The following is a 25,354-nucleotide window of genomic DNA, read 5'->3' as shown; positions in this document are numbered from 1 at the left end:
CAGTGGTCTGTGTCCCAGAGAAACGGGAGTGGGATCTGCAATTTTGAGTATGTGGATAAGCCATTCTAACAGGGAGAGATGGTGAGTCGCACCTCAGTTCAGTGGGATGAACAACATGGCCGCATTGGCTGTAGAGATTTGAAGTAGAATTTGTGGGAGATAGAGGTGTGGTGCAGAAGGAATTGAGCCGATGAGGAGTTAAAATTATATTTCATCCACTGGGATACCATTGAGTGAACTTTTGACCAAAAAAGGAGGAGTAAAAGTGTATTCTTAATATGTTCCTGGAGTTCAGCTTCAAAGCTGGTATAGGATGGCAGCCATTCATGGCTGGAAAATCTTGTTTTGTTAAATTTGGGGGCAGACATAATGTATACTTTGGAGTCTTCAGATGTCTTGAGCAAGTTGGACTTTAGGTGTTGCATATCTGGATGTCCAAAGTTTGCCTGGTTCCAATTTATTCATTATTTTTTTAGATTGAAAGAAAAGGTCATTTAGATTTACACCCTTATCCATGATTATGGCTTTATATATGCACACATTAGAAAAATGTATGCAGCAAAACCTCACTTTTAAAGATAAAACTGTTAAATTTGATGCTTTTGGTCTGTCTGTGCTGTTTTACCTGCCAAAACATTGATTATTCTGTGCAGCCAGTCTAGTCGACTATCATTTGAAGGTTACACATACAGTAGGAAACAACAATGCAGTAAAGTGTTATGCATGATAAAACTTCACAACAGAATATATTGTCCTTTAAATGCATAAAAGCACATTATGAAATGTTTACAACAGTAATTTTATACATATGCAGTATTACTATACGACTTCTCTTTTTTAACTTTCTGCTATATACATTTATGAGAAGTGTGTAGCTATGTTTTGCACGGTCCACACAATTCTGGCTCAAGGAACAGGAGTGCTTGGCATTTAGCCATTTCAGAGGGAGGAAAAGTGGGAGGTTTAATGTGCAACCTTCATAAAAGGACAGCTGTTGCTTAAAGTTTATTCCCTTACATTAGGGCAGAAGAAAGAACTACAAGTAGAATGGCTACTGCTGGAAAGGTAAGTTGGCTTCTATAAAGCTAGTTAACTTTGTGCAAAATATTTAAAAAATTGTCAAACCTATAGTATATATTAGTATACCTAAAACATAGTAATTGCTGAGTTTTTCTGTTATGATGATTTGCCTTCATCATGTCTGCTTTTGTTCCCATGCTTTTATTTTTGAGGTTTATGGTGAGAAATGTGTATGCTTTTAGTACATGCACTAAACATCAGTATTAGGCATGGTAATAGATTGGGAAGGACTTAACCTTTAAAAACAAATGGGCTTGTATGGTTTACAGACTTTTTAATCAAGTAGACAAAGACGGTATGTGGGTGTGTGTGTGTTTGTGTGTGTTTTTTTTTGTGCCATCAGTGAGATTTACCTTTACATCCTGTCCCAGACACACAGCAGTAAGTAAGAGGAGATCACCACCTCTTATGATCCACACATGATACACACGATCAGAAATTCCGTCAGAAAAAACTTGGATGGTTTTTCAGATGGAATTCCGCTCAAGCTTTTCTTGCAAATACACGGTCACATAAAAGTTCTCTGAACTATCGATTGTCAAGAACGCAGTGACGTACATTCGTACAACACTACGACGAGCCGAAAAAATGAAGTTCAATGCTTCCGAGCATGATTCAAATTGATTTTTTTGCGCGTCCGAATTGCATGCAGTCAAATGCATTTTCGGTTAGGAAATTTTTTCAACCCAAAAATAGAGAACCTGCTCTCAATCTTTTGCTGGCTGGAATTCTGCCAGCAAAAGTCCGATGGAGCATACACACAGGTGGAATTTCTGACCAAAAGCTCACATCCGACGTTTGCTGGCAGAATTTCTGATAGTATGCATGGGGCATAGCAGTAAACACCAGAATTGGTTTCCCAAACTGAAGATTTCACCCCATCTCCTATTCCTGTGACCACTACATTTTTCATCACCTGGAGACAATGGTCATAAGGGTAAATCACCCCAGTGGAGATGCACATGGCAATACAAACCTGACAGGAGCTCTATCTCTTCACATTCTATCTACAAAAAGTTGCTTTAAAGTGGTTATAAAGGCAATTTTTTACCCAAAAATAAAAAAAAGACATTATACTGGTATTACAATACAATGCTATTGCACTGAGTGACCCCTTACCTCCTCTTCTGAGGTTCACTTCTCTTCTGTGAGTGCCCCCATAGCAAGCCAGCTGCTCTGGGGGCACTTGAGCAGGGGCTCGCCTTAGCTCTGTTATATGCATCAATAGACAAACGCACCATGTCTCAGCCCTGCCCCCTCCTCAAAGGATTTGATTGACAGCAGCAGGAGCCAGTGGCTCCTGCTGCTGTTTCTGTGAGAAGAGGAAGAGGGGAGAGCGCAGCTGCAGATGGGCACAATGCTGGATTAAGAAAGGACTTTAGTAAGTGTTTAGGGAGGTGGGGGGGGGGGGCAGTGGTGACTCTAGGAACAACATATGGGGGGGGCACAAGAGAAATCATCGCTCAGACATGAATGGGGCATAAAACTTCCCTGTTGCGCCCTCTCTACTACCAAGTGCAGTGCAGAGGTTTTAGTTTGGGAATGAAAAACAGGTCATTTAACAATGCAATTGGCTGGGGATTTGGATTTGAATGCCTCCTCCCTATCCTGGTGCCCTAATTAGCCATTTTCAGGGGTAACAGATCACGTACAGCTCCAGTAAACCAGGTATGTGGGGGGGGGGGGGTAGTCGGTTGGTACTCATGGCTCCAGTACACTAGGTATGGAAGGGATGGTCAGTAGGGTATTTTGGGGTATATTTGGCTTCAGAAGACCAGGTATGGGGCATGGCATGGTGGGGTATATGTGGTTTGTTAGGTATGTAGTGGTAGGTGATCGGTAGGTACTCACAGGGCAGGCAGAACTCCCCCTCAGTGATGTCCATCTTGTACAGCCTGCTCCATACACGCACACTGGTTCAATGGTTCCCGCTTCTGCCCCAGGCCTCACCCCCTCCAGTTTTCCGGTACCATTCTGCAGCAGTCTCCTGTAGGTACGCTCCACCCAGAGGAAATCATGGCCAATGAATGGCATCTAGGTCTTCTGACTCCTCTTGTAGTGGACCTCCTTTGGGTGTGGTCCCTACTCTCTAGGTTCCCCCCTCCATGTCTCTCAGTTCTCTCCCCTGTATGTCTCCCAATTGTGCTCTGTATGTCTCTCAGTCTGTCCCCTGTATGTCTCTTAGTTTCCAATCCCCCCTGCATGTCTCTAAGTCCCCCCCGTATGTCTCTCAGTCTCCTCTCCCCTCGTATGTCTCTCAGTCCCATTCCACTCCCCTGTATGTCTCACAGCTCCCTGTATGTCTCTCAGTGTCCCCCCTGTATGTCTCTTAGTGTCCCCCCTGTATGTCTCTCAGTCCAGTCCTCCCTCCATGTGTCTCAGTCCCCCTCCATGTGTTTAAATCTCCCTCCGTATGCCTCTCAGTGTCCCCCCTGTATGTCTCTCAGTGCCCCCCTGTATGTCTCTCAGTCCAATCTTCCCTCCATGTTTCTCAGTCCTCCCTGCTTGTGTCTCAGTTCCCCTCCATGTGTCTCAATCTCCCTCCATGTCTTTCAGTCCTCCCTGCATGTCTCCCGGTCCCCTTCCATGTTTCTCAGTCCCCCTCAATGTCTCTCAGTCCTCCTCAATGTCTCTTTGTCCCCCTCCATGTCTCTCAGTCCTGTGTGTCTCTCAGTCCCCCTCCATGTCTCTCAGTCCCCCTACCTGTCTCTCAGTCCTCCTGCATGTCTCTCAGTCCCACCCCATGTCTCTCAGTCCCACCCCATGTCTCTCAGTCCCACCCCATGTCTCTCAGTCCCACCCCATGTCTCTCAGTCCCACTCCATGTCTCTCAGTCCCACCCCATGTCTTTCAGTCCCACCCCATGTCTCTCAGTCACACTCCATGCCTCTCAGTCTCCTGCATGTCTCTCAGTCCTCTTACATGTCTCTCAGTCCTCTTACATGTCTCTCAGTCCCTCTCCATGCCTCTCAGTCCTCTTGCATGTCTCTCAATCTCCCTCTATGTCTCTCAGTCTCCCTTCATGTCTCTCAATCCCCCTTCATGTCTCTCAGTCCCCCTCCATGTCTCTCAGTCCTCCTGCATGTCTCTCAGTCCCCCTCAATGTCTCTCAGTCCCACCCCATGTCTCTCAGTCCCACCCCATGTCTCTCAGTCCCACCCCATGTCTCTCAGTCCCACTCCATGCCTCTCAGTCCTCCTGCATGTCTCTCAGTCCCTATCCATGTCTCTCAGTGCACTTACATGTCTCTCAGTGCACTTACATGTCTCTCAGTCCTCTTACATGTCTTTCAGTCCTCTTGCATGTCTCTCAGTCCCTCTCCATATCTCTCAGTGCACTTAGATGTCTCTCAGTCCTCTTACATGTCTCTCAGTCCCTCTCCATGCCTCTCAGTCATCTTGCATGTCTCTCAGTCTCCCTCTATGTCTCTCAGTCTCCCTCTATGTCTCTCAGTCCCCCTCCATGTCTCTCAGTCCCCCTCCATGTCTCTCAGTCCTCATACATGTCTCTCAGTCCTCATACATGTCTCTCAGTCCTCTTGCATGTCTCTCAATCACCCTCCATGTCTCTCAGTCCCCCTGCATGCCTCTCAGGTCCCCCTGCATGTCTCAGTCCACCTCCAAGTCTCTCAGTCCCCCTGCATGTCTCTCAGTCCCCTCTGCATGTCTCTCAGTCCCCCTGCATGTCTTTCAGTCCCCCTCCATGTCTCTCAGTCCTCCTCCATGTCTCTCAGTTCTCCTGCATGTCTCTCAGTCCTCCCTGCATGTCTCTCAGTCCACCCTGCATGTCTCTCAGTCCTCCCTGCATGTCTCTCAGTCCTCCTGCATGTCTCTCATTCCCCCCGCATGGCTCTCAGTTCTCCTGCATATCTCGCAGTCCCTATCCATGCCTCTCAGGTCCCCCTGCATGTCTCTCAGTCCTCCCTGCATGTCTCTCAGTCCTCCCTGCATGTCTCTCAGTCCTCCCTGCATGTCTCTCAGTCCTCCCGCATGTCTCTCATTCCCCCCGCATGTCTCTCAGTTCTCCTTCATATCTCTCAGTCCCTATCCATGTCTCTCAGTCCCCCTGCATGTCTCTCAGTCCCCCTGCATGTCTCTCAGTCCTCCTGCATATCTCTCAGTCCCCCTCCATATCTCTCAGTCCTCCTGCATGCATCTCAGTCCTCCTGCATATCTCTCAGTCCTCCTGCATGTATCTCAGTCCTCCTCCATGTCTCTCAGTCCTCCTCCATATCTCTCGGCCCCCCTGCATGTCTCACCTTTACCCTCAGGTTCTTTAGCAAGGCAGTAGTTGTCTTGGAGGTGTGTTTGGGGTCGTTTTCATGTTGGAATACTGCCCTGTGGCCCAATTACCGAAGGGGGGGGGGGGGGAAATCATGCTCTGCTTCAGTATGTCACAGTACATGTTGCCATTCATGGTTCCCTCAATGAACTGTAGCTCTCCAGTGCTGGCAGCACTCATGCAGCTCCAGACCATGACAATCCCACCACCATGTTTGACTGTAGGCAAGACACACTTGTCTTTATACTCCTCACCTGGTTGCTGCCACACACAATTGACACCATCTGAACCCAATAAGTTTATCTTTGTCTCATCAGACCATAGGATATGGTTCCAGTAATCCATGTCCTTAGTCTGCTTTTCTGCAGCAAACTGTTTGCGGCCTTTCTTGTGCATCATCTTTAATGGAAGAGGCTTCCTTCTGAGACGACAGCCATGCAGACCAATTTGATGCAGTGTTTGGCATATGGTCTGAACACTGACAGGCTGTCCCTCCACCCCTTCATTCTTTGCAGCAATGCTAGCGGCACTTAAACATCTATTTCCCAAAGACAGACTCTGGATGTGATGCTGAGCATGTGCACTCAACTTCTTTGGTCGACCATGGTGAGGCCTGTTCTGAGTGGAACCTGTCCTGTTAAACCGCTGTATGGTTTTGGCTACCATGCTGCAGCTCAGTTTCAGGATCTTGGCAATCTTCTTATAGCCTAGGCAATTTTTATGTAGAGCAACAATTATTTTTTTTTCAGATCCCCAGAGAGTTCTTTGCCATGAGGTGCCATGTTGAACTTCCAGTGACCAGTATGAGAGAGTGAGAGAGATAACACCAAATTTAACACACCTGCTCCCCATTCACACCTGAGACCTTGTAACACTAGCGAGTCACATGACTCGCTAGTGTTGCAAGGAGGGAACATGGCTAATTGGGCCAATTTGGACATTTTTTCACTTAGGGGTGTAGATGGTTTATTTAATTCTATATTGCACAGCAAGTATTATGATTCAGCCAGTTGCTGTGTGTCAAATGATGCAAAGACCATCTAGTCAGTTATCTGAACCACAGTATCACTTTTATAATGTTGATGGGCCACTGTACAAAACATACCCTAATGCTAATTAGCTCAGCTCTACCTAATGTAACCAAGTGTGTCCCCATGGAGGGAGTCAATGCACCCGCACCAGTTCATCCTTCAGAGGGCCCTCACAAAAGAGAACCAATCCCTCTGGATTATGATACCTAGCCACTAAAAACATTCCTATGTATATTTTCACTGTTATGGTTAAAGATTGATTTATTATTAACTATTATTTCTATGCCTTGTCTCTTTATTCCCTCCCAACCCTACTCTTGTCTCTTTTACCCTTCCCCTCTTTCCCAGGGATTTTTTGCACACCTGGGCCACTATTGGGCTAACATACTACGTCTTTTATTTTAGCACCAATGACCCCCTTGAGTATCACGTACCTGGTAGCAGAGCCTGATATGATGAGAAATGCCTCTCTTACTTCTCTGACTTGAGGCCCCTGGTAGTGTAAACAGGAGGTAGAGGAGTACAGAGTGGCACACGTGCCCGTAAGTCTTGCTAGCAGCAGGACATGTGTCCACTCTGGGCAGGTGAAGTCGTCAGAAGGCTCTAATAGAAGGCAAGCTGGTAGGCAGCTGATAGGCAGCAGACTGAGGCAGACTGGTGCTGGCGACAGAGGGCAGCTGAGACGGCCGCTGGTAGCAGACTGTAGATCAGCTGGAATGGCAGGGTAGTAGGCAGGTACCGGTGACAGCAGGCAGAGTAGCAGATTCAGGCAGGCTGGGTGACAGACAGGATGGAAGAGGTACAGGGCACAAACAGAAGCGTGGTCAGGAAACAAGCCAGGTCTGGAACTGATCAGTGAAGCAGGCACCAATGGAGTAGACAAAAGGCGGAGATTAGGGGACAAGCCAAGGTCAGTGTAGGCAATGTTCAGTGAGTATTCAAGACAAGCTGAATCAGGATGCAGAATCACAGGATACACAAAAGGCTGAAGACAAAGCAGTGCCGAGCTTAAGCACTGGCCCAGTTTAAATATCCTATTTAGCACCAACCTTTGTCATAAGTGCACGAGTATGCACATTAGCAAGTGCCCAATTCTTGCAAACACGAAAGGGAACATGTATTAGCCTGTGCACAGAAGTCCGTCTAGAGGATCCATCTTTCCTATTGTCATGCCCTTCCTTACATTGAGTATACTATCCCTTAATGTAAAGGGACTTAACTCTCCAAACAAGAGGATTGAGTTACAGGCAGTCCCCATACATCGGACTTACATAGTCTGTCTCCAGGAAATTCATTACTCCACTTCTGCAGCGCCAAAATTCTTCACCCCCTTTAACTGGAGGTCTTTCTTCCCTTCACCCAGTGAAGTATTAATTTGTCTGTCAGTATACATCTTTCATCTTACACTCTGAAATCAAAGACCCAGAGGGAAGATACTTTATATTAGTAGCCTTTTTTTTTTAACTCAAGTTTTTATTCAGGTATTTCATCAGTACAACAGTACATCTTTCAGAGATGTGCATACAATTTGATAACAGATACAAGGTACATATAGGTACAGTTAGCTGTGGTGCAAAAACGTAGGTTTCACAACTGAAGAGTTAACAACAATTTAACAATAGTGTGCTGCCTACAGTGTGTAGGTCCACACACAACTAATAGTAGCAATAGATCCAGTGATCCTTTTAGGTATCAATATTTTAGGGTTATGTTGTGAGCCTAATGCCGCGTACACACGATCAGACTATCCGGCGGACTTAGTCTGGCAGACAAACCGCCGGACTGTCAGCTGGACTGTTCGAACGAGCGGACCTGCCCACACATGGTACTTTTGCGGCGGACTAAGTCTGTCGGACTATCTGCCGTATTTTTGAAATTAACAGACTTGCCCACACACACGGAGGAAAGTCCGTTTATTTTGAACGCGGCTCCATGTAGACGGGGCCAGTGAAGGAAGCGTCGCTGGCCCCGTCACCTGGTATGGAGTTAAAGGGGAAGCCCTACGCCGAAAAAACAGCATGGGGTCCCCCTCTAGGTCCCTATCAGACCCTTATCCGAGCACGCTACTTGGTCGGTCAGGAAAGGGGGTGGGGATGAGCGAGCGCTCCCCCCCTCCTGGGCCGTACCAGACTGCGTGCCCTCAACATGGGGGTTGCTTTGGGGAAGGGGGGCCAAGCGCCTCCCCCATCCCAAAGCACCTTGTCCCCATGTTGATGAGGACATGGGCCTCTTCCCGACAACCCTGGCCATTGGTTGTCGGGGTCTGCGGGTGGGGGGCTTATCGGAATCCGGGAGCCCCCTTTAATAAGGGGGCCCCCGGATACCGGCCCCCCACCCTATGTGAATGAGTATGGGATACAATGTACTCCTACCCATTCACCTGTGAAAAAATGTAAATAAAACACAACACACAAGGGTTAAAAATAGTTTATTGCACAGCTCCGGGGGTCTTCTTCCGTCTTGGGGGGTCTTCTTGCCGGACTCCTCCTCTATATTCTGCTCTTTTGCTAGCTCTTTTACTAGCGGAGGAGCCCGGCTTTCTTCTTTGCCGCCGTCCGGCGGTCTTCTTCCGACTTCGGGGGTTTTGTCCCCCTTTTGGTTCTTCTTGCCGGGCCTCCACGCCTTCTTCTAGCTCTTTTACAAGCGGTGGCCCGGTCTTCGTCGTCACCGCCTTCTGTTCTTCTCTTCTTGAGGTGTTGACTCGTCGCTGTCTCCGGTCACAATGACAGGCACGCGGTGTGCGGCGACTTATATAGGGACATCGCTGGATGATGTCCCCGCCCATTATGATGTCACAGTCCCAGCATCCTCTGGGAAAGAAGTTTTGTGAGGGCAGACCAGAAGGGTTTCAGTTTGGGACATGACCACCAGATGTGTATAGTTGTGCCAGAGGGGCCACAGGTTCTCCAGCAGGCGTTGGTGTCAGGGAAATAGGCGTAACCTCGCGCGGTACGATCGCGTTAACGCGCGTCAGCAAACAAGAAGGCGCTATATGGTTCCGAGACGAACGTCCCAAGCTGCGTCTGATCGAGTGCGAGTACGCGGTGTAGGACGAACGCATTCCGTTACACGTCATAGGCGTACGAACGCTACGGCGCGCACACGACGTAACCCAGCCACCCTGCCTATTTAAACGTTCACCTGACAGAGCCTCATCGCTGGATTATCGTCAGCTTCTCCTGAGTACCTGTGCCCGTGATTCCTGCTGTCTGATCTCCCGTTCACCGACCCGGCTCGTTTGACCTGCTTCTGTTGATTCTCCTGGCTCCGACCTCTGGCTTACATCTGACGCTCCCTGTCTGCTCCCAGTATCCGACCTCGGCTTGGCTTGACCTCCGCTCTCCGGCTCTCTGCTTGGTACCTGTTGTTCTGACCTCTGGACTGATCTTCCGTGTTGACCCTCGGCCTGGCCTTGACCCTGCCATTGGACTTCCTTGCACAGTTGCCCCAAGACTGATCATCGGCTACTGCTACCTGGCAACCTGTGCTACTGTGGGCACTGCATCCCTGTGTCACCTTCAGGGTTGTACTGCACTCGGCCGCAAGGGGAGCCCTCTCAGCATCTCGGCCTCCCTACCCGGACGTGACAGTATAATCCAGCCATGTCCGAGGCCGACAGAGGCGACTCCCCGATGGAGGCCATCCTACAGGAAGTTATGGCTCTTACTCCAGCAATTAAGGGACTCCAAGAAAAGTACCTCCGGCTGGAAGAACATCTGCAGCACTCCTCCTGCCAAGGTGCTATCACCATAACTACAACCCCGCCGGAGCCACGAGTCCCTGCACCAGAGTATTTTCAGGGGGACCGAAGGAAATTTAGATCTTTCCGGCACTCATGTTATTTATACTTTTCCTTACAACCCCAGACTTTTGCTTCCGAAGTAACCAAAGTGGGGTTCACCATCTCCCTGCTAAGGGACGATCCCCAGACGTGGGCCCACGGCCTACTAGAACAACGCAGCTCCTTCGTCAGTACGTTGGACCAGTTTTTTCAAGCCATGGCTCACCTATACGACGACCCCTTTCGGACAGCAACAGCCGAAGCAACCTTGTATTCCCTGCGTCAAGGTGAGCGGCCTGCGGAGGACTACACAGTGGAGTTCCAGACATGGTCTGCAGATTCTGGCTGGAATGAGGCAGCTCTGAAATATCAATACCGGATGGGGTTGTCTGAAGTCCTCAAGGATGAACTAGCCAGAGTAGAGGTTCCCCCCACACTTGAGGATCTTACCCGACTTACCATTCGGCTGGATAGGCGTCTACGGGAACGCCAGTCTGAACGCGCTCGGACCCTTTCTCCTATCCTGGCGCCACCTTTGGTCTGCCCCTCGGCAACCCCCGCTCCGAAAGGCCTGCTTCGTTCCCCCTTAACCTCCGAGGAAAGACTTTACCGCCGACAGGCACACCTTTGCTTCTACTGTGGAGAGCCAGGACATCTGATAAACAATTGTCCCACAAGACCAAGCAAACCAATCCTCTATCCTCCACTTCACCTCCAAGTAACGAAGCCCGCCTCGGCCCATATCACCCTTCCTGTCACATTGATGGTGGCAGGTCGGGAAGTTCACTTACAGGCAATACTCGATTCTGGGGCCTGTAGCTGTTTTTTGGACTTAACCTTAGCCAAGAATCTCGCTCTCCCACTACTCCTCAAGAAACAAAGACTGACTGTCCGTCTGGCCGATGGCTCCCTACCTAGCTCTGGCCATGTCACCAGGGAAACAAGACCCATTCTAACGACCACAGACTCGGGTCATCGGGAGTTCCTTAAGTTTGATGTCCTATGCTCTCCTATGTTTCCCGTTATCCTAGGAATCCCATGGCTGCAGGCACACAACCCTCGGATTGATTGGCCTAAGAAGGAGATATCCTTTACTTCCGCCTACTGCCAACAATATTGTCTGGATCCCGAATCTAAGGACTTGTCCAGTTGCCTGACCGTTCAACCCATACCCAGTCCAGCCCCCAACATACCAGCTGCCTACCAGGAATTCAGAGATGTATTCGACAAGAAGAAAGCAGATGTCCTACCACCACATCGCCCTTATGACTGCCCCATCGAGTTATTACCAGGGGCTCCCATTCCCTTTGGCCGGATGTTTCCTCTTTCCGAAACCGAGCTTGGGGCCCTAAGACAGTATATAGACGAGAACCTGGCCAAGGGATTCATTCGTCCTTCTTCGTCCCCTGCCGGTGCAGGCATCTTCTTCGTAGAAAAGAAGGACAAAACTTTAAGACCATGTGTAGACTATAGGGAATTAAACAATGTCACCCTGAAGAACCGTTATCCACTCCCGCTCATCCCCGAACTTCTTCAGAGGTTCCATACTTCACGTATTTTTACCAAGCTCGACCTACGTGGAGCCTATAACCTTGTCCGCATCCGGGAGGGGGACGAGTGGAAAACGGCATTTAGGACGAGGTTTGGACATTTCGAATATTTAGTCATGCCCTTCGGATTGTGCAATGCCCCAGCAACTTTCCAGCATTTTATTAACGACATTTTCCGGGAGTATTTAGACCACTTCGTTGTCGCCTATCTTGACGACATTCTCATCTTCTCAACCACTCTGGAACTCCACAGAATACACGTTAGGAAAGTATTATGCATTCTCAGGACTCATGGCTTATTCGTTAAAGCCGAGAAGTGTGACTTCGAAAAAGAATCTATCCAGTTCTTGGGGCTCATCATCACCACAGGCGGAATTGCCATGGACCCCCAGAAAGTGAAGTCTATCCTAGACTGGCCCGCCCCTTCTGATAAGAAGGGTGTCCAGAGATTCATTGGCTTCGCAAACTTCTACCGAAGATTTATAAGAAACTTTTCCACTATTGTAGCACCCATTACTCAGACCACTCGCCAGCATACCAAGTTCCTTTGGTCCCCAGCAGCTCAGTCCGCCTTTGACCAGCTCAAGACCCTCTTCACCACCGCACCAATTCTGCAACACCCAGATCCCGCCTTACCCTATGTGCTGGAGGTTGATGCCTCAGAGGTAGCCACAGGAGCGATTCTATCCCAATGCCAAGGCCCCAAGGCACTACTACATCCTGTAGCTTTTTTCTCACGAAGGATGAGCGCTCCGGAGAAAAATTACGATGTGGGGGACCGGGAACTTCTGGCGATCAAGACCGCCCTCGAAGAGTGGAGATATCTCCTGGAAGGTGCCGCTCACCCCATTCTGGTTTTTACCGATCATAAAAACCTAGAATACCTCCGCACGGCCAAACGCCTAAGACCCCGACAGGCCCGATGGGCTCTATTCTTCTCGAGGTTCAACTTTCACGTAACTTATCGCCCAGGATCAAAAAATGGTAAGGCCGATGCTCTGTCCCGAATGTTCCCAGATTCCCCAGAGAGAATCCCACCCAGTACAATCCTGTCTCCTCAAAACTTCCTGCTCATCCAACCGGATCTAAGAGCTTCATTAGTGCAGGCCGCCAGCCAATGTACGGAAACAGAAGCTTCTTCCCTGAGAAGCCAAGAGGGGCTTCTATGGCATCAGAATAAAATTTTTGTTCCGCAGCAAGTCAGGTTACTCGTGTTAAGGACCTTTCACGATCATCAACTAGCCGGCCACTTTGGGGTCCGAAAGACTATTGACCTAGTGCAGCGGTCCTTATGGTGGCCTACCCTAAGATCTGACTGTAAGAAGTATGTTGACTCCTGTTCAATCTGCCAGCGTAACAAAGGGTCGAACGCCAGACCCTGGGGCCTGCTAAGGCCGCTACCAGTCCCAGAAAAACCTTGGAAGGAAATCTCCATGGATTTCATTGTAGAATTACCTCCCTCTGAAGAATATACTACCATCTTAGTGGTGGTGGACCGTTTATCCAAGATGGCGCATTTTCTGCCAATGAAAGGGACCCCCTCTGCCTTGGATACTGCTAAAATCTTTGTAAAAGAGATCGTCCGACTACATGGTGTACCTGACAGCATTGTGTCAGATAGAGGGGTACAATTCACCTCCAGGTTTTGGAAGGAACTCTGTAAGCTGCTGTCAATTAAGATATGTCTGTCCTCGGCCTATCACCCACAGAGCAATGGCCAAACGGAAAGAACCAATCAGACGCTTGAGCAATACCTCCGATGCTTCTGTTCTTTCTCCCAGGATGATTGGGTCTCTTTGCTGCCCTGTGCGGAATTCGCATACAACAATTCAATGCACGCCTCTACCAACCAATCACCCTTTTGGGCAAATTACGGGTTCCATCCTTCATTTTTACCAAATACCATTCCTGAATCTACCATCCCAGCTGTTCAAGATAGGGTAAGCTTCATTCAAGCAAATTATCAAATGCTCCAGGATACTATGAAGAAAGCCCAGGAGGAATATAAGAGGCACTATGACAAGAAGAAGAGGAGTAACCCCACCTTTAGGATAGGGGATAAAGTATGGCTCTCAGCAGCAAATCTGAAATTGTCATGTCCATCTCGGAAGTTGGGACCCAAGTTCCTGGGTCCTTTTGAGATCAAACGTGAAATTAACCCTGTGGCATTTGAACTTACCTTGCCTAAATCTTTCAGAATCCATCCTGTGTTTCATGTCTCTCTTCTCAAACATGTAACTGTCAGTCCTTTTTCAGGAAGAGAAGAAGCGCCCCCGCCTCCGATTCAGGTTGGTGATGATACGGAATTCGAAGTTGAGTCTATCCTGGACTGTCGTCGGAGAGGTAGGACAATCCAATTCTTAATTAAGTGGAAGGGGTATTCTGTCGAAGAAAACTCTTGGGAACCTGCAAGTTTTGTACACGCCCCTAGGCTCATACACAGGTTTCGCAACCTTCACCCTGAAAAATGGGCTCGTTTAGGCATCCGGAGGCTGCCCCTTGGGGGGGGGCACTGTCAGGGAAATAGGCGTAACCTCGCGCGGTACGATCGCGTTAACGCGCGTCAGCAAACAAGAAGGCGCTATATGGTTCCGAGACGAACGTCCCAAGCTGCGTCTGATCGAGTGCGAGTACGCGGTGTAGGACGAACGCATTCCGTTACACGTCATAGGCGTACGAACGCTACGGCGCGCACACGACGTAACCCAGCCACCCTGCCTATTTAAACGTTCACCTGACAGAGCCTCATCGCTGGATTATCGTCAGCTTCTCCTGAGTACCTGTGCCCGTGATTCCTGCTGTCTGATCTCCCGTTCACCGACCCGGCTCGTTTGACCTGCTTCTGTTGATTCTCCTGGCTCCGACCTCTGGCTTACATCTGACGCTCCCTGTCTGCTCCCAGTATCCGACCTCGGCTTGGCTTGACCTCCGCTCTCCGGCTCTCTGCTTGGTACCTGTTGTTCTGACCTCTGGACTGATCTTCCGTGTTGACCCTCGGCCTGGCCTTGACCCTGCCATTGGACTTCCTTGCACAGTTGCCCCAAGACTGATCATCGGCTACTGCTACCTGGCAACCTGTGCTACTGTGGGCACTGCATCCCTGTGTCACCTTCAGGGTTGTACTGCACTCGGCCGCAAGGGGAGCCCTCTCAGCATCTCGGCCTCCCTACCCGGACGTGACAGTTGGATGTGGTAGGGTAAATCTTTGCCAGTTTAGAAGGTGTAAGGTACCAGTTATTGAGGTTTTTTGTACCGTTTCCCAGTGTGTGATACATCGGGAGAATTTCAGTGGCCTTCTGAGGGTGCTGTGCCATAGCTGTGTTGTACAGGTACACTCAAGGAGGCTCTTCCATTGCAGCATAGCAGTAGTTTTGGTGTCTGGTGCTGGGTTCGTGAGAAGCTTATAAATATAGGAGATGCCTTTCAGACGGGGATGGTCCGTATTGTAGAATTTTAGGAGGAGCCAGAAGAAGGGATTCTTGGACCACATTACCCATGAGAGCACTGAGTGGATTTTGAGGTATTTGAAAAAGTCTCTGGATGGGATGTGGTAGGTCTTTTGTAGGTGCTGGAAGGGTAGGGACATGGAGTCATGGTAGAGATCTTCAATTGTATTGATGCCCTTATGTAGCCAGTTTGAGATTGGGATATCAGGTAGAATTGTTTGTAGAGCCTTGAAAGGTATGTCTTTTAGTAGTCGGTGGGGTATGCCTCCTGATTGTTGAAAGATTGCTTGCCATATTTTGAGAGTTGCATTGACTGTAGTAAGATAGCTTTGCTTTTTGTGGTGGTGTAGGAATAGTGCACTAAGAGTCAGTTTAGGGTGAATAGCCTTGACTGTTGTTTCTATTTGTATCCAGGGGGTTAGCATATCTGCTTTCCACCTGTATTTGGTTTGATCCAGAATGGTTGCTTTAAAGTAGTCTGAATTATTAAGAGCTTCCATCCCACCAGTAGACATTGGTGAACAGAGGGTAGATCTTTTAATTCTGGGGTGTTTCCCATTCCATATGAAGGAGGTCAGAATAGCTTGTAGTTTGTTAAGATGTGATTGTAAGAAGGGAACAGGTAAAGTTCAGAATATGTACAGTACATGAGGCAAAAGGAACATCTTAGTGAGTGAACTATAGACATGTGCAATTCGTTTAGTTCCAAATTTGTTTTTTAAGGATTTTTTTGACAAATTCGCTAGTTTCGAATTTTTTAATTTACGAATTTACAAAATTCCGAATTATCAAATTCAAAAATTTGAAATTTTGGAAATTCAAATTTTGGAAACTCGAAATTCGGAAATTCTTAATTTCTTAAATTTACTAATCCAAAAATAAGAATGAAAAGCTGAAAATTCAAAAACCTGAAAATCTGAAATAATAACTAATAATAAATATTAAATTATAGGTATTGGAATTTCAATCAAATTTGGCTGTTAGTGAATGTAACAAATACGAATTTATCCGAAGTTACGAATGATCTGAAATAACGAATGCCGTATCTAAACGGCTGGAATGTAATGTATCTAATAATAATAAATAACAATAATAATAATATATTATTATTTATTATTAATTTGTTCCATTTTATTTGTTTAGATGCGTTATTTCGGAGAATTCGTAACTTCAGATACATTTGTATTTGTTACATTTTCAAACAGCCAAATTTGAAAGGAAATTCCAATGCCTATAACTTAATAGTTTATTATTTTAAATTTTACTGATTTTCTTTTTTTTTTTTCAGATTTTCGAATTTTCGGATTTTTATATTTTGAAATTTGAAAATTCTAAATTCAGAAATTTGAAAATTCTGGAGTTTGGACAATCAGAAATTCCAAATTTTGAAATGTGAAAATTCCAAATTTTTGAATTTCGAATTTCCCAAATTCAAAAGTTCAGCAATTCGAAAATTTGAAAATACGAATTTTTGGATTTCTGAATTTTTGATTTCTCAAATTTCCGAAAAAAGCAAAACAGAATGAAACGAAAAAGAAAGTAAACACATTTTTTATCAATGCACATGTCTAGTGCAATGCGTCCGGCCCATGATGTTTGAACACCTTTTAAATCTTGTGCAGTTTTTTGTAGTTTGGTTATTAGATTTAGGAAAAGTAGGAAAAGTAGCCGGGAAGTACGAGTAGTCAAGTATATACCTAAATAGGAGAGAGTAGAGTAGAGTATGCCTGGTGTTAAGATCGATATTGGCTCCAATCATACTGGATTTGGATTAATTGACTAATTGATTTTGTATAAAGATGAGAGAAATTCTGAATGACAAGATTCCGGTGACGTACTACACATACAATGTGCCGAGCAAAGAATTGACTTCAATAGCCAGTGCTGCTCTTCTGCTTGATTCTGAGCATTCGTGGAATTTTCTACACACGCTCGGAATTTACAATAACAGATTTTTTTTTGTCTGAATATTTGAGATCCAGCTCTCAAATTTTTGGCAGAAATTCTGACAACAAATGTCTGATGGAGCCTGCACATGGTCTGAATTTCCAGCTCACATCGAACATTTGTTATCGGACAATTCCGACCGTGTGTATGCGGCATTACCCTCACAAAACTTTTTCCAGGATTTAATATATATTTATGCCATGTGCTTCTACCCTCTTGCTTTTAGAATCCCAAATCAAACCAGTCCTGTGATCAGACCATGGATTGGTCACGACCCCTTTATCCTCCTTTCTCCCTAGGAATTTTGAATACACATGGGTCATAAATGACTCTCTTCTTTCCAATGTGTCCTTTTGTCTTTTAAATACACATAGCACTTACTACATACTACAACACTCTCCATGGTGCCCCCACACACACACACACAGCTCCCAATGCTTACTAAATTAGCCTTCCTTCTAATCCTCTAGGTCTCACTTAATATTACATGGATATTCAGAATCACAGTTGTCAAGAAGACTCTACAACCCCTTTTGATTTCTCCCTGTCTTGGGTCCCTACCAATGAGTAGTTAGACCTTCACTATGTCTGAGAAACAACCAAACAGAAATTCCCTAAATCTACCTTATTCGAATCTAAATTAAATGGGGACTCCCAAATTTCATGAAATACTATCACAATCCACAAATCACACAGCTTACCAAGCCTAACCAAGCCACTTGGGAAACTTCACTTTGAGTAGGCATTGAAGCAGATGACTCTGACTTCTTATCAATACATAACATACTCTTGGTAAAACCATCAGACCATAATCATATCTCCAATTCTGTCACATTGCACTCAATAAAAATCTGGGATTAAATCAAGCATGTGAATGGCTGTCGTTCCATGCACTTCCCTCTACTCAGATTTTTATGCAACCCTTCCTTCTACCCAGGCTATGATCCCCTGCTTCCTTTGAAACCTGGTCTAAGTTGAATCTGCCTAGATTACACCAACCTGCCGAATGGCATCAGACCCTTTCAGGTCCAGCAAGGGAAATTCAAACAATCAGGACTGGAAATCTACAGATATTTACAAATATTTATCAAATTATTTTATATGTGCACCTTCTGACCTCAACTCTACAGACACTTTTAGCACAAATGCTCCCTTTAGCACTCTTTAGCAGAAATGTTCCCATACCCCCCATTCCCCTGCTTAATAAGCCTGCTTTTAATACTCCTCTCTGCAATGATTTCCAGACTATCATCCTATGTCCTTCTTATACTAACAAATGGACCAATGATCTCGGTGTCGCCTTTTGAATCTGATCTGATCAAATCTGGGCCACGCAAAGTCCTATTCTCAGAACATGGTTGCTCTAGAAACAAATTTCAAAGTATTATTCCAATACTACCTGGCCCTGGCCAGGGCAGCTAAATTGTTCCCAACTTAACACCCACATGCTTCAGGGTCGGCACAGATTTAGGCACCCACCTTCACATATGGTGGACCTGCCCGACTGTTAATACATTTTGGCCATTTTTTAACTATTTCAGACCTCAATTGTTTTACTATCTCTCTGGTCCCAAACATAGCATCAGTAAACACCCACCTGATATCACTAATGCACATTTCAAGCTTCTACTACAAATTATTCCTTCAACCAAACACATTATAGCCAAGATTTGCAAAAGACTTAGATTCTACCCTAGAGGTGCAGGGGGCTGTGTAATGTAAAGGGGTCCAGAGGTGCAGGGTGCTGTGTAATGTAAAGGGGTCCAGAGATGCAGGGCGCTGTGTAATGTAAAGGGGTCCAGATGTGCAGTTGAGGAGAGGGGGTACACAGTAGTGACAAAGAGATATTAAAGGCTGCAGGGGGCACAGTGGGGTACTTTTAAATTTTAACGTGGGGGGGTGCCAGATATAGGATCCGCCCTGGGTGCCATATGCTCTAGGTACCCCTCTGGATCTTAGGTAATATTAGAACATTTAATCTAAAAGAATAATACATGTAGTCATTTTTTTATTTTACATGTTTTGTACACAGATAACGTTTTACAGGTTGGACCCAAATACAAATTACCAATGCCTCAATTAGTCCGCTCTGCCATTACACAAATCAGTATATTATGAAGAGGCACATACATGTTTGTTTTACTTTTTAAACTGTAATTGTTTTACTCCACCTCAGAGTACAAGCAGGTAGCATTGCTATGCTGATCAAAAATATTGTCATATTTTATACATTTACAGGTAATTAAGTGCAAGGCTGCTATATGCTGGGGACCTAAGCAACCACTCAGCATTGAGGAGATTGAAGTTGCCCCACCAAAATGTCATGAAGTTCGCGTCAAGGTGAATTGAGTTTTGTTGTAAAAGTCTACAAATTTTGAAAAAATAAATATGTAAGATATTTAAACAGTTTAGCATAATAAATGATTTATCTGGTTTAAAGAATTGTTAAATAAAGATGCAGTAAGGGTTCATGAAAACAGGCTTCAGCATTAGAAGCCAAATGCAGTATGCTTTTACATAGTTCTAAGTTGCTTTGATTTTCCTACAAGTTGTAAGGTTGCTTTTACATTCACATTGATTTGTACGGGAAGGAAAAGACAGCTCTGACAGAAACCAAAACCCCAGGTATGGATTCTATTGCATAGTTACATTGGAGCAATGTAAGTTCTCATATAACTGTGGGACAGCTGTGGAAGTGGAGAATCACTGTAGTAGCCACCACTACTACAGTGACCCCTGCTGTGTTTTTGATCCTGTGCAACTGCCCTGCTGCAATAGTAACCACTTGGTCACTTGCTAAGCACATGCACCATTCACAAAATACCTTGCATTTTTCTTAATGAATGCAAATTGTTTTCTGATTGGGGGATATTGTGACTTTACCCCCCTGACTCTTCACCTTGTACAATCAGAAAATGGGGTGCATTCATTGACAAAAATTAAAGGCGTTCCATGAATAGCATTTAACTGTTATTATTTTAGCTTAAAAGAATATTGTTTTTGTAAAGTAGTATTCATTCTGGTTGTCAAAACAACAAGCCAATGGAAAATTGCAGAACAAACTTCAGATACATTTTCCTGATATTTATTAAATACATACTAAATATTTAGGTTGTAATAATTGTTTGAACAAGTCTGTATATTTGCATTACTGCACGTGTCAAAATATTAAGTGCCGGTTCAAACTGTAGTGATGTCCGACATTGCATGTGATTCGCACCGCACTGCTTTACAGATCACATACCATGTCATACAGATTGTATTGCTGAATTTGCATCACATTCGGACCAAAAACGAGCAAGACCCTTTTTTTGTTCGCACCAGAATCGGATTGCATGGGTGTTCGCACCCATGCAATCCGATTCCTGTCCATATGTACAGTTCGGACTGCAATATGCAAACTGATCTGGGGGTATTAATAACTTTCTATTGACACTCACAACATTTCGCATAGGGCAGCCTGCGAGTTCTATGCAATGCGGGAACCCGCGCTGGAATCGCGCTGGTGTAGTAATCACGTTGCCTCTATACACTGTAAGGGATCTTCCCGGGGTAGGGTGTGTTTGGACACAGTTCACAGCAGACTTGGAATATATGAAGCAGATCTTGGCGTTTATTCGTGGTACAAACAGTCCAGCAAACAAAACATACAGCAACACCGTGCTTTCTAAGTACAACAAAATAAACAAAAGACCTAGCCCGGCTGGGCGCTTACTAACAGGTTCTTCTCACCTATCTGACATTTATAAAGACAGCGTCTTTTCGTCTGGATATCGCAGGGTGGGTTTTAGCTCCAGCAGTGTCTGTGCTTGCAGCTTCCTTCAACATACAGGCTGTTCATTCCCTAGCTGGGAGCAATCACCTGCAGACCCTACAGAGCCTTTAGCTTCCCAGGCTAATTAGGATCCAAGCTCACCTGATCCCAAACCCAGAACTGGATCGGGGGATGTGGAATGACAGGTCCCTCTACCAAACCTACCTGCCATTCCATATAAACCCAGGCCCGGCAAAATTAAATAACAATTCAGCAGCATATCACTGCTGAGAAACTGAACCATCCTGGATTTACCATCTCACACTGTGTAGCAACCTAGGTGAGATGTACACCCCCTCGATCACTTCTCCCGTGACATGTCTACATATCCCCCCCCTCTTTTTCAGACCGGAGGGCTGAGCCTTTTGTCCCCACAGACAACTTACCCTCGACAATGCGTCAGCATTTGCCTGTAATTTCCCTGGCCTGTGTTCCACAGTGAAATTAAAGTTTTGTAGGGAGAGAAACCATCTAGTCACTCTTGCATTTCTCTCCTTGTTTAACTTCATCCATGTTAGGGGGGCATGGTCTGTCACCAACTTGAATTTCCTGCCTAGCAAGTAATACTTTAACGATTCTAGGGCCCACTTTACTGCCAAACACTCTCGCTCCACAATGGCATAATTTTTCTCGGCCGGGGTTAATTTTCTACTCAAGTACGTCACCGGATGCTCCTCACCATTCACTACTTGTGAGAGTACTGCACCTAAGCCTGTGTTAGAGGCATCTGTCTGGACCAGAAACTCTCGTTTGAAATCGGGGGTAACTAACACAGGTGGTTGGCACAAGGCAGACTTAAGGCTTTGGAAAGCCTTCTCGGCCTCTGGGGTCCACGTGACCATTGCTGTCTTTCCGCCCTTTGTCAAGTCAGTTAGTGGAGCAGCAACTGAGGCAAAGTTCGGCACAAACCTACGGTAATACCCCGTAATACCCAGGAAAGCTCTAACCTGTTTCCTTGTCAGGGGTCTAGGCCAATTCTGTATTGCCTCAATTTTATTTAGCTGTGGCTTAATCAACCCTCTCCCAATAATGTAGCCTAGATATTTGGCCTCTTCTAGGGCTAGAGCACACTTCTCGGCATTTATGGTCAACCCCGCATCACTTATGGCATCCAACACGGCCTGTACCTTACAGAGGTGACTTTCCCAATCAGGGCTAAAAATGACCACATCATCGAGGTAGGCAGCTGAGTAATCACGATGTGGTCGCAGAATCAAGTCCATCAACCTCTGGAAAGTTGCAGGCGCTCCATGTAACCCGAATGGCATCACTACATACTGGAATAGCCCATCAGGGGTGGAGAATGCAGTTTTCTCTTTAGCCTCACCAGAAAGTGGAATCTGCCAGTAGCCCTTTGTGAGATCGAGAGTGGTTATGTACCTGGCGTTACCCAACTTCTCAATCAACTCATCTACCCTGGGCATAGGATACGCATCGAACTTGGAGATCTCATTCAACTTTCTGAAATCGTTACAGAACCTCCAAGTTCCATTGGGCTTTGGGATTAGCACAATTGGGCTGGACCATTCACTCTGTGACACCTCAATTACCCCCAGAGCAAGCATACGTTTTACCTCGGCAGATACGGCTTCCCTACGTGCCTCGGGTATCCTATAGGGCTTAAGGTTTACTCTGCTTCTAGGCTCAGTTTCAATGTGATGATGGATGAGGTGTGTACGCCCTGGGAGGTCAGAGAACTTGTTTTTGTTTTTCTGTAAAAATTCCTGAGCCTCCTGTTTCTGTGACACTGATAGAGTATCACCTACCTTGACTGGAGGGATTGGTTGTGACAAATTATTAACAGTATTTGTCGCCCCCAAGGATTCCCTGTCTTTCCAGGGCTTGATCAAGTTTATGTGATAAACTTGGAAAGGCTTCCTTCTACCTGGTTGGTGCACCTTGTAGTTCACCTCACTGATCTTTTCAACAATTTCATAAGGACCTTGCCACTTCGCCAAGAATTTACTCTCAACAGTGGGGACTAGTATAAGGACCCTATCGCCTGGGTTGAATGTCCTGATTCTTGCGGACCGGTTGTAAATTCTACTTTGGGCCTCTTGAGCCCTCTGGAGGTGTTCCCTTACCAGGGGCATTACAGTGGCTATACGGTCCTGCATTTGTGCTACATGCTCAATAACACTCTTGTATGGGGTGGACTCATTCTCCCATGTCTCTTTTGCAATGTCCAGTAGACCCCTAGGGTGATGACCATAGACCAACTCGAATGGTGAGAACCCTGTGGACGCTTGGGGCACCTCCCTAATAGCAAACATGAGGTAGGGTAATAAATGATCCCAGTCACGACCATCTTTTGCCACCACTTTCTTCAACATATGTTTCAAAGTCTTATTAAATCTCTCCACCAATCCGTCCGTCTGGGGGTGGTACACAGAGGTACGGATGTGTGAGATTTTAAATAGTTTGCATAATTCCTTCATTACTTTCGACATAAATGGCGTACCTTGGTCAGTTAGGATTTCTTTGGGGATCCCAGTCCTAGAGAACATATAAAACAACTCACGTGCAATTGTTTTAGATGCAGTGTTTCTTAAGGGTACAGCCTCAGGATAGCGGGTCGCATAATCCAGGACTACCAAAATATACTGGTGTCCTCTAGCTGACTTTACAATGGGACCCACTAAATCCATGGCAATACGCTCAAAAGGCACCTCTATAATAGGGAGCGAAACCAAAGGACTGCGAAAATGTGACACTGGGGCACTAACCTGACATGTGGGGCACGACTCACAGTATTTTTTAATGTCATCATATATGGCCGGCCAAAAAAACCTCTGGAGAACCCTCTCTCGCGTTTTGTCAGTCCCCAAGTGTCCCCCAAGAACATGGTTATGTGCCATGTCAAGCACCTGACGCCGGTACGGCTTAGGTACCAGAAGCTGTTCCACAATCTCATCTTTAACCTTATTGACTCTATAGAAAAGATCATTAGTCACCGAAAAATGTGGAAATCTTTTTTCAGCATCTGGTTCCTGAGGTACCCCGTTCATAACAGCAACCTGCTCTCTCGCATTTTTGAGAGTGGGGTCCTGTAATTGTGCAGTCCCAAAATTATCGCTAGACACCTCTAAGTCTAGTATATTTTGCTCAGTGGGAGGATCCTCCTCCCCAACCAGGACCTGCAAAGGAAAACAATCATTTTCATCCTGCATACTTTTATCATTCACAGCGGACAAGGCAACCTCCTTAGAGGTATCCTCACTCCTTTTGGGGATTTCTCTTTTTTCCCAGAGAGCCCAGAATAACGGAAAATCGCGGCCCAATATTACATCATGCATGAGGTTTTTAACCACACCCACTTCATATTGTACGGTGCCTTGTTTAGTCCCGACTTTAGCCCGCACTATAGGGTACACTTTTGTATCACCATGTATGCACACAACACTCATATGCTTGTTAGGCTCTAAGTCCCCAGCCACCAGGCTAGCATGCACCAAGGTTACGAGGCTTCCTGAGTCCATTAACGCTTTAACCGGAAAGTCATTGATTGTGATGTTGCAGATTTGCGGTTCAGTCTCTAGTCCAGGAACTGCAGCACAAGATGGTTCCGCAAATAGCGACTGACGCCGGCTAGCGTCACATTCCATGGGTTCAGAGGTAAGAGGGCAATGGGCAGACACGTGTCCCGCCTCATGGCATCTCCAACACTGGATAGGGCCTGGTCTCTTTGGCAAGGAGTCCTTTTCAGAGCCCCTTAGCCACCCGGGACCATCACCAGTCTTTTGTCCCTGAGACACCACTTGAGCCCTTTTCCCCCCATCAGCACCCCTCCACACTCCCCCAACAGATGGAAGTCTCTTACCAGCTGACGGCACAGATCTGGCGCTCCGGGGAGGTGAAGATGCTGCAGGAACATCGCGGAGGTAGTCCTCAGTCGCCTGGAACCTCTCCACAAGGTTGACAAGTTCGTTTGCGTCCCTAGGATCACCTTGTCCCACCCAGCGTTGCAGGTCAGTAGGAAGCGCTCGGAGGTAGCGATCCATCACGACCTTCTCTAGGATTTGTGCAGGAGTAGAAGTGTCTGGCTCCAACCACTTTCTTGCCAAATGGATTAGGTCATACATCTGGGACCTCGCTGATTTGTCCAGACTGTAGCTCCAGTTGCGTACCCTCCGGGCACGGACTGCAGTAGTAACTCCTAGTCGGGCAAGTATCTCCTCTTTTAGCCGAGTATAGTCCTTAACCTCTTGCTCACTGAGGTCATAGTAGGCCTTTTGGGGTTCACCTGTTAAATAGGGTGCAATTACCTCTGCCCACTCAGCAGCTGGTAACTTCTCTCGCTCAGCCACGCGCTCAAATACTGTTAGAAAGGCCTCAACATCGTCCTCAGCAGTCATCTTTTGCAGCGCTTTCTGCACAGTCCTTCTCCCAAAAAAAATCTCTGGAGCGGCTCCCTCCATTGTGGG

The 25,354-nt window shown here is 46.4% G+C and overlaps 1 protein-coding gene across 1 annotated transcript in view; it reads left to right on the top strand.

The window, feature by feature from the left end:
• Window positions 1-912: 912 nt before the first annotated feature.
• The window catches only part of LOC143974845 (alcohol dehydrogenase 1), a 62,824-nt gene continuing 38,382 nt past the window's right edge, over window positions 913-25,354 (top strand). Inside the window, exons 1-2 of the mRNA XM_077476602.1 lie at window positions 913-1,065; window positions 19,355-19,456. Of these exons, the coding sequence (XP_077332728.1) occupies window positions 1,048-1,065; window positions 19,355-19,456 (120 nt within the window). The 5' untranslated portion in view covers window positions 913-1,047. The remainder of the gene's footprint in view (window positions 1,066-19,354; window positions 19,457-25,354) is intronic.

The sequence above is a fragment of the Lithobates pipiens genome, unplaced genomic scaffold (assembly GCF_037356315.1).
Source record: "Lithobates pipiens isolate NorthernLeopardFrog02 unplaced genomic scaffold, aLitPip1_a1.2 Scaffold_13, whole genome shotgun sequence".
Taxonomy (NCBI): domain Eukaryota; kingdom Metazoa; phylum Chordata; class Amphibia; order Anura; family Ranidae; genus Lithobates; species Lithobates pipiens.
This window is presented reverse-complemented; position numbering and strand designations above follow the sequence as displayed.